General features: G+C 40.8%; 1 protein-coding gene across 7 annotated transcripts in view; it reads left to right on the forward strand.

Annotated features, from left to right (window-relative positions):
• Positions 1–1,946: 1,946 nt before the first annotated feature.
• The window catches only part of mlph (melanophilin), a 42,485-nt gene continuing 32,138 nt past the window's right edge, over positions 1,947–12,293 (forward strand). For 6 of the 7 annotated variants that reach the window (XM_012970075.3, XM_012970079.3, XM_012970077.3 and 3 more), the window contains exons 1-2: positions 1,947–2,011; positions 11,906–12,079. In XM_012970075.3, coding sequence (XP_012825529.2) covers positions 11,970–12,079 — 110 coding nt within the window. In that variant the 5' untranslated portion in view covers positions 1,947–2,011; positions 11,906–11,969. 7 annotated transcript variants of the gene reach the window in all.

Consider the following 12,293-nt stretch of genomic DNA (forward strand, 5'->3'; position numbering starts at 1 on the left):
AGCAGACAAGCTGCACATTCCTTTTTCTACCACTAGATGGCGAGAAGTCTTCATATCTTCCATTGCTTAGAGCAGTGATCTCCAACCAGTGGCTCATGAGCAACATGCTGCTTACCGACCTCTTGGATGTTGCTCCTAATGGCCTCAAAGCAGGTGCTTATTTTTGAATTTCTGGCTAGGAGTCAAGCTTTGATTGCATAAAAACCCAGTGTAATTGCCAAACAAAGCCTTATGTAGGCTGCCAGTCAACACAGGGGCTATCACATAGCCAATTATAGCTCTTATTGGCTCCTCCAAGAACATTTTTCATGCTTATTGGCTCCTCCAAAACATTTTCCCATTTGTATGTGGCTCACTGGTATAAAAGGTTGGGTATCCCTGGTTTAAAGTGATCCCCAACCAGTGGTTCGGGAGCAACATGTTGCTCACCAACCCCTTGGATGTTGCTCCCAGAGTCCTCAAAGCAGGTTTTATTTTTTAATTCCTGGGTGGCACGTTTTGGTTGAATAAAATCAAAATGTACTACTGTACTAACAAAGCCTTCTGTAAGCTGTGATTCTGTATAGAGGCTACCAAACAGCCAATCACAGCCCTTATTTGGCACCTCCCTGAAACTTTCTATGATGGTTGTATTGCTCCCCAAGTCGTTTTACATTTGACTCTGGCTCACGAGTAAGAAAGGTTGGGGACCCCTGTTGTAGTATGTTTGTGGTTAATCAAATGAACATATACCTTCCACAGCAGTGTTGCTTTATCCAAATGTTAATTGACTACAACAAGCAAGCAAGAGAATCACCAGTTCCACTAAACACAAGAGCTCACAACATTTAATAACAGTGTCATATTGGCAGATGTGGATTATTACTAAATGGGGCCCCAGGCAGGATAGTGCTTTTGAGGCCCCCACCTAAAACTATAGTGTAAAAAGTAGCCTACTACCCGCTCACACTCCACCCACTCCACCTCACTTTACCTCCTTCCACCTTAGACTCACCCTGTATATCCAAAACTGGAGGCAACACAGCCTGATACGATGAGAAGGGAAGTGATGTGATTGGATTTGTGATCAGCTGCATCAGATCCACACCATTCATATTTTACAGTTTTGGGGACTAGGTCAGGTCACCTAACATGTAATCTGGCCCTGCACATTGGCAAGCAAAACCAAAGGTAATTTTCAGTATGTTATGTACAGAACTGGGTGAAGTACCCCAGTAATGATGAATTTCAATAAGGGACATGATAATACAGCAGTAGAATCTATTTTACTGTTTTAGATACTCTTGTGGGGTCATTTACATTTACCCGGTGCCTAATGCAGGTCCTACTCTATTCAAGGCACTTGCCGCAGGTCTCTGTGCTCAAAGTGGAACATTTTCTGTGAGACCCAGTAATTCTTTTTACACCACTGCCTATTTTAGCACAGATACTCAATACCTGGTCTGACACAGCCAACACAGCTTGTACAAATGATAATATAGATTATAATATCTGTACGATTGAAAGCTTCTACACCCACATTTTCAGCAGGAGATGGGCACATCACACACACATTACACAGATTTGGGTGATGAAGCTTCATGCAAGGGAAGTGAGTGACAGTCTCTGCCTGCCTGTGGGTTAATGACTGGAAGGGTTAGTGAGTTCTCCCTGCACTTAGGGTAGAGATGTATCAAGCCTCTGAGCACTGTAAGGACATATAAAGAATTGGAGTGGCTTGCACAAATAGTGTGATATTTCAAAGGACCTGGAGCAGGGGCCCTATCCCTTCCTGATTCATGAATATGTTGTGTTTCCCCAACTACAGATCTAGATGTGTGCCCTTGCTGTGCCCAGCCCTGTGCTCATGTGATGTCTGAGACTGATTATCAGAGGGTACTGCAGCTACCCCCAGGCTTTGGGAGGAGGAACATGTGACACAGGGCAGGGCAGTAACCCTCCCTTCACATAAGTACACTCTCTCACTAGACAGCAGGCCAGCCCAGGCATTCTTGCAGCAGCCAGCGAACAGGTAACTCATTCCTTGGGACAGGGCAGGCTTCACCCATTGCTGTGTATTCTGTGTGCTACAGTATAGTACTAATATTAATGCAAAGCTTCTTACTGGTGTTGGATGGTGTTGGTGACAGGCAGGCTCATCAAGGCTCATCAAGGTTGGTGTTTACTATGCAGAATGGTGTATATTTATTGTTATTATCTATTATTTATTGGTAGTTGGCACAAAGCAAAGTACAGAATGAACAGGAATATAATACAGTGATCAATTGTCGCATTACAAGGAAAACAAACTTTAAGTGCATTATAAGGAGGAGGTCTCTGCACCAAAGATCTTACAGTCTAGCAAATAGTAGTTTTGTGTGCAGACCCAGAGGCTGCCAATGTGTTCTAAAGATGATTGTTTTGATAATCAGAGTGAATAAACTCACCTTAAATACCAGGTGGGGATCTGCTGTTTATCATTAAAATGATTTAATAATGTGTGAATCTACCCTTTCTGCTCATTGCTGCTTAAACCTTGAATTGTTTGGTTTCTGGTATATGTGGGAGTGTTTATATTAGGGCAGTGTATGGAGCTGTTTCTACTGATTGCATTGCCCTCATGCTACAGCTACCTTGTGTGCTGCTCCACAAAAGCAAGTCGGTGATATATACATGCTCTATAAGGGCTGTAATATACAAAAGTGTCTTTTGACAAATTATACAAAGCAGAAATCTAGCTGACATGGGCTAAATCCCCTCTCATCCACAACGGCCTCCGTGGATCGAAAATATATCCCATGATCCCACAATACACCTGCCCAAGCAGCACTTACATTGGATGTAAAGGCTAAAATAACATTTGGGCCAATGACATAAATACTAAGCAACTTTCCAATATACATTAATCACACATTTTTAGTGGTTTAAAACTTATTTGTGTCTTTAAACAGTAAAGCAGAAGCCAGGTGACTGTGAGACTACTTTTACTTTGTTTCAAGAGACTGAAACAGCAGTGGTGAAAGGAACAAAATAAAAATACTGTATTTACATTTCCAAAATAACTTTAAAAACTATGTCACTTTGTACTTACTATATATTGGAAATTTGCTAAAAATTCTATTTTCAATAAGGCACGATTTACATTTTGGGCATAAATCCCCTTAAATGAAAGAGCTTGCACAGAATTTAGCACAGTGCAGTACTCTGGCATAACAATTATTATTAATCATGGTTTCTCTTTTTATGTATCAGTGAAGGCATTTTGGTCAGTGCCCTGTAGAACTATAATATAAGATATTGTGATATTTTCTGTGCCTGCCTTTGGTTAAGATGCTGATGTGTACCTTCCTCACTACAATCCAGCTTTATGGCAGAGTATATGAAACTTACCTTGTTCGGACAGCAGTCGGCAATGTGATATTATTGTGCCCATAAAGGGTTAAAACATTGCTTTTTGTCAGTTACTTTGCCCCTTGTTTATCTGGCACCTTGTAACAAAGCTCACTTTAGAAAAAACATGTTTATACTTTATATATAAATACAAAGAATTTAGATTTCACTTGATGTTTAGACTATATCGTATTGGTACTGCTGTGATGCACAAGTGCTAGCAAGGCCCCCATCTCTAGGGCACATTGGTCCAAGCAGCAGTTTTAATTGTGTATTGGGTACAATCAGGATAGATATCCCTCTGTATTCAAAAACAATAAATATATTAAGATATATCTGCAAATAGGCACCAAAGCTGTTGCCTGGGACCCTGAAGTTCCATTTGAATCCAGTTTGTTTAACCATTATTACATCACATTACAAGATGCCACTGGGCGCTTTAAATAAAAATGTGTTAATCTTCCGACTTGATCTTCACAACCGTCACAGCCATTTAGTCATGAGATTCTCAGAAAAACAACCAGAATCAGCCACCATGTACAGATCACTCCGTACCACTTGATTTAGACCTGAAGGCTCTGCTTCTAATCAATTGTTCATCTATCCCAATTTATGCCTCCCACAAAACATTCACAGAAGTTCCAGATCCTGCTGTTTCGGCTACATTGTTACGGGCACAGTTTAACTAAAGGGAACAGAAACTCTTTTTAAGTATCACTTATTCATTGTCTGTTGAAGAAATAGTAAAATAATTGGGTTTATCTTACTGTGTTCCACTGAACTGACAAGAAAAATATCCCAAGGATACAGGGCTGCTCCAGCCATAAAGCAAGGTGAGCATTTTACCTCTGGCGGCAGGGAGGGGCCAGTAACCAAGGGCAGGAAAAAGCTGCCTCTGGTAACTTTAAAGGGGTTGTTCACCTTTGAGTTAACTTTTAGTTCGATGTAGAGAGTAATATTTTGAGACAATTTGCAATTGGTCTTTTATTTTTCATGATTTGTAGTTTTTTTAATCATTTCTGTTCAGAAGCTCTCCACTTTGGAATTTCAGCATCTATCTGGTACCTAGGTTCCAAATTACCTTAGCAACCAGGGAGTGGTCTGAATGAGAGACTGGTATTCAAATAACATAGGATGTGAATAGAAAAAAAACTTGTAGAAAGTAACAATAATAATTAAACTGGAGCCTCACAGAGCAATATATTTCTGGCTGCTGGGGTCAGTGACCCCCATTTGAAAGCTACAAAGAGCTAGAAGGAGAAGGCAAATCATTAAAAGAACTAAATAAATTAATAATAATGATCAGTTGAAAAGATGCTTAGAATTGGCCATTTTATAACATACTAAAAATGAACTTTTAGTATGTAACAACAAAATATGTGGAGGATAAACACTATTGCCCTTTTATGTCAATTCTATAGATTCCACTTGAAAATGGCCCTCACAGCTGGAACTTTGTACTCTTCTTACTGGGTGTAACAGGAAATAATCAATAGCCCAAAGGAATGTAAATATTCAAGAGGTGGGCACGTTGCCATTTTCTTAAAATATCCAGTTTTGCTGCAATCTAACCCCAAGCTATGGCTTATAGTTACAGTTAGCTTCACAGCCAAGTTCCCATGAGTTTGCTGTTTGTTTATACATTTTAAGGCTTTTCTATCCTTTATGTGACTTAACCAGAAGTACCAACATCTGACAAAAATGCCTCTATGTCTGTGCCTCACTCTGAAATAGTTACCCACACAAATAATATGATCAGACATTAAAACACATGAATATTATAATTATTAGCATGCACAACTGGTCCTTTCCTATGATTCCTGTATCATTGCTATGTTATTCTTGTCAGCGCCCATGGCACAACCCTGCAGCCTAGTGTATTCTGTTGTTTTATGGGCAGGTAGAGCAAAAGTCAGTTCTAACTGGCAGCTCAATAGTTCTTTAAAAAGTATATACAGATCACTAGAAAAAAGAGCTGTTAATAACAAAAAGTCATTTTAAAATGTAAGAGGGCATGTACACAAGTGGAACCTTCGCTTAACACATTTCATGGCCTCTTGCCACTCCCTCAGAAGTATCAAGTGTTGGTTCCACTTGTGTACTTGCACTCTTACATTTTAAAACGACTGAATAAAAATGACTTTTTTATTAACAGCTCTTTTTTCTAGTGATCTGTATATACATTTTTACAGGACTAGTTTGATGCCTTCTGGGAACCGGCTATGACCAGTAAGTGCTCCCATGAATTAACGAATACTAACTGGCAGCTCAACCATATACCAATAAGCATGTGTTTTGTTGTGCATGGATTTCCTAAACTAATCTATTTGGCACAGTTTTATAAGCTTATTTTAAATATCATATTCTTTCCTTGAGATCATCATATGTTTTCTTTATGTACATATTACAGACACCACTCAATATGATTATCCACATTAGCTACTGATCTAATGCAATAACTTTTTATGGCTCCCAAATCTTAGTGCATTTGTTTCTCATTTATGGACTGTGCATCATTCTGGGCTGTGAATTGACACTTAAGCTGTGTTGTATTCTGTCATATTAGAGATGGGGATATACAGGGTTTTGGTTGCTCTGTCTCTGATATCACTTTATATACCCGTTGTACAATGTATATATAAATATATAATTTAGAGATCCAAGAAATATTAAGCATTGATATGGCCAAGACCATACTTAGCCATATCAAATCTTGCAGGCCCTGGTTCCCCGCTTAGTCCCATTAGTCCAGCAATGTTAGAGCTGGGCCAAATCTTAGCAACACCGAAGGCAACCCCTCTCATTAATCCCCCCCCCTCCAGGTTACAGTGAAGTGGTAAGTGGGAGGGGGCTTTGTGGCAATGAGCAGGATTGGCAATGCGATGTGCCACCATCACTATTAAGCATTGCATCACTGCTCCCCCTGCCAGCTGACTGCAGAAAGTTAAAGAAAGCCTATCCAGGGATAGAGGCAGAAGAGATATTTGCCTAGTGCTACCCTTCTGTTGCACCCTAGGTATGTGCCACCTATGCCCACTCCTAGTTCCCTGAGCAATTTAGACAAAAGGGTTTGTTGTTTGAAATAATTAGGGCAAAGGAACAAGTTTAAATGTGAGAGGAGGGGGCACCCAAGTTGTGTCATCACATCCAACTTGTGGTAGGGGCAGTAATGCACTCTGCACCTCATGCCAGATAAAAAAGTCCCAAATGAGGTACAGAGCCCAGCATTGGCAGGGTGTTGTTACCTTATGTTATAGGACAGGTGGTAAGTACAGGGCCCTGTTGCATACTGCTTCTGCCCTAACTTGGGCATCTGAATGGAATGCTTTGCACTCCTGCCCCTCACCAGTACACATTGCTTTATTCATAGATGTGGTCACAAGCCTCCATTTTGGAACAATTTATTTAGCCAGGAAGGCAAGTTGCCCTTTTTTTTTAACTTTGCACCCTACGTGGTAAATTACCCTACGTTTACACCCTCTGCTGTAACTGTTTTTTAAGCAGAAATGCAATATGCAGGGGGATTATCTGTGCACTGGTAATGTAATGACCTACCTCTCGGACCAAACAGGAGAAGCTTCAGTTTCCCTCATTGCCCTGTTTAGCTCAAGAAATAACAAAAAACATAGATTGTCAATTATTTAAACAATAGGCAAAGCATGTATAGCACAAGCCCTATTTGTTGCACTTATATTGAACTAGGGAATATACTGTTCCTTTAAGAAGAGAGAGGAGTAACAATTGGTAAGAGATTACAGGAAAAGGCTGCCAGCCGCAATAGGATGTGTATAATGCACTGGGAGTTGCCAAAAGCTCAGTAATTAGCTACCAGTTATAATCAAGCAAAGCAAACAGTGAACAGGTGCCTAAGTAAACACTGTATTGAATCCTGTATGTACCTGCAGGCGGGATGGAAAGAATGATTCTGAGAGGTGAGAACCAGTGCATGGGCAAGGGCAACTCTAAACTGCGCATTACACTGATATATGTGTATGTAACCCCAGCTGTATAAAATATAAGGATATTTGAACTTAACAAAGAGTTCCACAACTCCAGCACAATAACTTCAAATTTGCTCATATTTTGCAATGGGGGTACATTATTATTTTTAATACAAAGGTTTCAAATGAAAATAGTCACTAGGATCTGAATAGCCATGGACTCCCACCTGTTCTGTTAGTTGGCAGATGCTGGGCATTTGTTATCCCTATTTTATCAGTACAGCCAATCAATGCTAAAAGTGAGAAGGCCTAGGGAAGGGTACCCGGAATATATGGTAGTAAAATGTACATTTAGGGCTGTGACACATGAGGAGATTAGTCGCTCGCAATTAATCTCCTCTAGCAGTTTCCTCGCTGCTTCTTGATGCGACTTCGGGCGACTTCGGGAAATTGTAGGGACGTGTATGCCATCCCACTGGTGATTTACATTTTTGCCAGTAGGATGGCGTTGCAGGGAAATTATTCGCCTGTGGTAACGAAGATTTGTTATGGGGCAACTAATCTCCCCGTGTGCCACTGCCCTAAATGCCAGAAAATACCCTGCATAGACAATACTAAGAATTGCCACTGCACACGTAGAGACATGTATCAGTAAATGATCAGCACTGTCTATTTTTGTAGCCGTGACAAGTAGCTCTGTGTGTCTTCGCCCTAAATGTTGCCACTGCTTGTGTCTGCAGCAAGCAAAGCGAACTGTGTCTTATCAGCCAACATACTTACAGGAATCTTTGTGGGCAGGCCAGTAAGATAAGCAAGCACAGACAGTAAGCTGCTTACACAAAAAACAGATATGGCAAGTAGGCTGTAAGATCTTCTGGGCGGGGCCTATTCTCTTCTTTTATTGTTATTGGTTGTTTTTGTATGTTCAATGTATATACCCATTTACAGGTTTGGACTGGGGTGTGTGAGGCCCATTTGGACACAGGGGCCCCCACACCCCCTCAGGGGCCACCAACCTCCCACTCACCCACCACCAGCCCCTTCCCCACTCCACAAGTGTACCTTATACTTTGCCATGATCAAGGAGGAAGGGCTGTGATGGCAACCGGTGGGATCAGGTCTGGGTTAGCGGGGTCCATTGTGTTTTTTCTGCCGGCCCATTCCGACCCTGCCTATTTATTGTATAGTGCTAATAATTATAATTATAATAATTAGAATTGAACACCATAACTTTTTTCTTTACATTTTTAAAGTAAGGTCCATTCTGTTAGGGTTACCAAATTACATGAAATCCAGGGACATGTCTAATAAATGTGTGTTGCAGGAATGCACTGTGAAATTAAATTGCAATCAGTGCAGCTCTTCTAGCTGTTTTTTTAAGTGATCTGGTAATGATATTCTGTGTCTAATTGGTTAGCTCTTATATATGTGCTTCTGTCAAAAGCTATATACTGTGCTCCCTGAAGCGAGGCATGTTGTTCAAGAATGTGCTGATTTGGATCATATGGTTTAGTAAAGACAAAAGAGCAGGAGCTCTCATCCTCCAGTTCATAGAAGTTCTGTTAGTTCCAGGCTGCATTGCAGTTGTCTAGCTGTGCGCTTGTGACCATAAAGAACAGTGATATAAGTCTGCATTTGCTTAAATAGCCCAGCATCACCTCAAGGCATGAAGTTCACTGTGATCTGGAAAAATGTATGAATGAGCGCAGCAAATCTGGATTGACAATAAGAGCATTGATAGAGGCAGACCTAAAGGGAAATGGTCTATCTTCAGACATCAGCCCCCTGCAGTATGATAATCAGCTGACTGCTCCAGTCACATATTACTATGCACAACTGCTCTCACGCTTATTATGGGATGTTACCTCCCTAGATACATGCAGTAATAAGTTATCCTTAAATGGGACACTAAAATGCGTTGCTTACTTTAAAAGCATGTGATAACTTTCATTTTTTTATTAAGGACTCTAATAAATTCAGTTTGCGTGGTTGAACTGCTTGCAAAAGGATGGAATTCATAATAATATAATCTTTAACTTTATTTAATATTATAATAATTAAATCTTACATATGTATAAGTTACATTAACAAAATCAAAAAAGAACACAAGTTAGTAAGTGGCTATGGGATGAGAACTGGATTTATGGTATATTACGCAAAGGCTACTTTGCTTGTATATTTTATAATAAATCAGACTTTCTGATACACAAAGCACTAATTATTGGCAGAACTTCTGTAATACACTGGCAGGCTTGGCTGTGTGGGGAGGGCATAATTCTGGAATGGGCTGGCTGAGTTAATGAGGGCCAGTGTTGGACTGATCCATAAGGGTACCAGGAAATCTCCCAGTGGGCCCTCCTGCTCTGCCAGCCATTTGGCCTTCCCTATATCTTTGTCATTAACTATATCTCTATGAGAACAAAGAGAAGCATTTGAGAGAGGCATAAAGCATACTTCGTAAAAAAGAGAGTAGGAGCAGTGGAGTAACTATAGAGGCTGAGGGGCACAGGAACCAGGGGCCCAAACCGTTGGGTCTGCTTCCACCACAGCCACTCTACTGCATAAAAATTGGGTGCCCGCTGTAATATATACACATGCAGGTGGGGGGACAGGTAGTTTTCTGTGCACTCTGGACTTCTCTAAATATTTTTTGTGGGGGGCCTGGTGCTATGTCATTACGCCCCTGTGTAAGAGAATAGGGAAGCTTTGTTAGAAGAAAAGGAAAACTAAGTGGAGAGTGGACATGTGGTGTAAGGGTTGCTGGTGGGCCCCTGACAACCCTGCCTAATGAGGGCCACTGGCAGTTCAGGTTTATTTAAAAGAATTTCCATAGAAGGCTGACCAGTCAATATTATATCATATATATTTTATGGTTTATAAATACTTTGACAGACATATTGGGATAGTTTAGAAGCAGGGCGGGCAAACAGGAACAGAGCTGCCAATCAGTGAGAAGAGCCGGAACATAAAAGACTTTATGGGAAGTGAAATACACACTGAATAAATACAGAGGGGCCCAGACTGGGATTTGGTGAGTTCCCTTGGAGCAGTAGCCACAAATAGCCCCCCCCCTTACTGCACAATAATGCACACACTCACACACACACATGCAAGCTCACACACAGTCTCTCTCACATACACACACACACAAGCAGGTACAGAAAATGGATAAACATCACGTATGTCTATGAAGATTCTCATTCATCCAGGTCATGATATACAGTATCTAGTAGAATTAAGTCTAAAACAACTGGACTTTTTAGATAAAAGATAAACAGCACGTGTTAGTATAATTAGTACAGAAAATTGATCCTCAGCATATTAACCCCAAATGTGTCAATAAGCAATTCATTATGCCCAGACAAGTCATAAGATCACCAAAAATAGCCAATGAGCACTCCCTTAACTCCAGACATGCCAGTAAGATGAATGCAGAAATGGGTAGATTAAAAGCATTCCCTTACCTACACTCACACAGGCAGACTACCCACCAAAGTTCTTCTTTCGTGCTGCTCCCACACTTCTTGTCTCTCTCTTTCTCTCTCTCTCTAGCTCTCTCTTGCTCTCTCTCTTTCTCTCCCTCTCTATCTTTCTCTCTCTGCCCGGCTCCTGTAAAAGATCCCAATTCGGTATGCATTCCACAGTGGATCACATGGCCATCTAGGATGTCTTCTCTAGGAGCAAGATGCTGAGAAGAACTGACGACAAGCAGGGCAACATGGGAAATGTAAACAGTGATGTGGAACAATGGGCTGGGGGCTGCAAACCAGGACAGTTGGGTGGTATGCATGCTTACAGGGGGTGCAAATGCCCCCCTTGTGCCTATTTGCTCATGCCCATGTAATGAATCATTGGTAACTTAGAAATACTGTACACTTGGCTTCTATTTTTCTCAGGCATTATTACTGCATACCATGCAAGGCAAGCACCCCTTTTCCTGGTGCCCACCCACTGCCGCCGCAGAGCACTAGCAGCAATAAAAACCTCCCTGCATGATGTGTAGACCATTCCTGCTTGGAGAAAGTACACTGTAATATTTTTTCAGATTTGACCCTCCCCACAGTTGCTCATTAGTCAGCTGCCTACTCTGTCTACCCCTAACTACGGCCCTGAAACCACAAATTTTTTATTTTTACATAATTGTATATATTACGCAGTGCACATTGTCTTTAATTGAAATACATTTATAAAGCCCAACAACCTGCATTTATAAGATGTTTCCCTGAGTTTAGAAACAATACTGTGTAAATCACTAGGAATAGAATAAAGTGTTACTGTGTGATGGGCAACTAGCAGTGCTGTTGGTCTCTCTGTTAATAAAGAAATCTGTTGCTTTTTCCAAAAATAAATACCTCTGTTTGTGTCAGTAAAATCCAGTTTATAACTGCATATATTTCCTCTGAGAAATGAGGACTGCATGGGCTCATTAATCAGTTCCTCGCCCCAATGGCCTGTATCCCTGCTATAGTCATCTGATCATTTGGCTCTAGGATCTTTTAATGTATGGCCAGAATTAGTTAAAGTGGCCCAGCCTTCTGCACAGTACTACCAGGCTGATATTTTATCAATGAATTTTCTCTTCCTTATGTCTGCAGAATCTTCTCCTGATACAGCAATAATCTCAAGAGTGCTCACTGGGATTCAGAACTTCTATTGACCATGGGGAAGAAGCTGGACTTGTCTAAGCTGAGTGAAGAGGAAGCTAAACATGTCTGGGACGTGGTTCAGAGAGACATTAACCTGCGCAAAATAGAGGAGGAGAGAATTGAGTAAGTAAACATGTATTGAGTAATGAAGCATAACAGTTTTATAAACCAAAATAGACATTAATTAAGGCATACCCTTTACAAGTTCAGCAGGAGAGCCCCATTTCCTTATTCTAACAATAGGTATGGTTTCACAGAAATAACAGTGGCCTTACTAAAATTCAGTACAAACGTTTTGGGCGATGTCATGTGTCCCTTTTACCCACCAGTGTTCGAT

The sequence above is a fragment of the Xenopus tropicalis genome, chromosome 9, assembly GCF_000004195.4.
Source record: "Xenopus tropicalis strain Nigerian chromosome 9, UCB_Xtro_10.0, whole genome shotgun sequence".
NCBI classification, from domain to species: Eukaryota; Metazoa; Chordata; class Amphibia; order Anura; family Pipidae; genus Xenopus; species Xenopus tropicalis.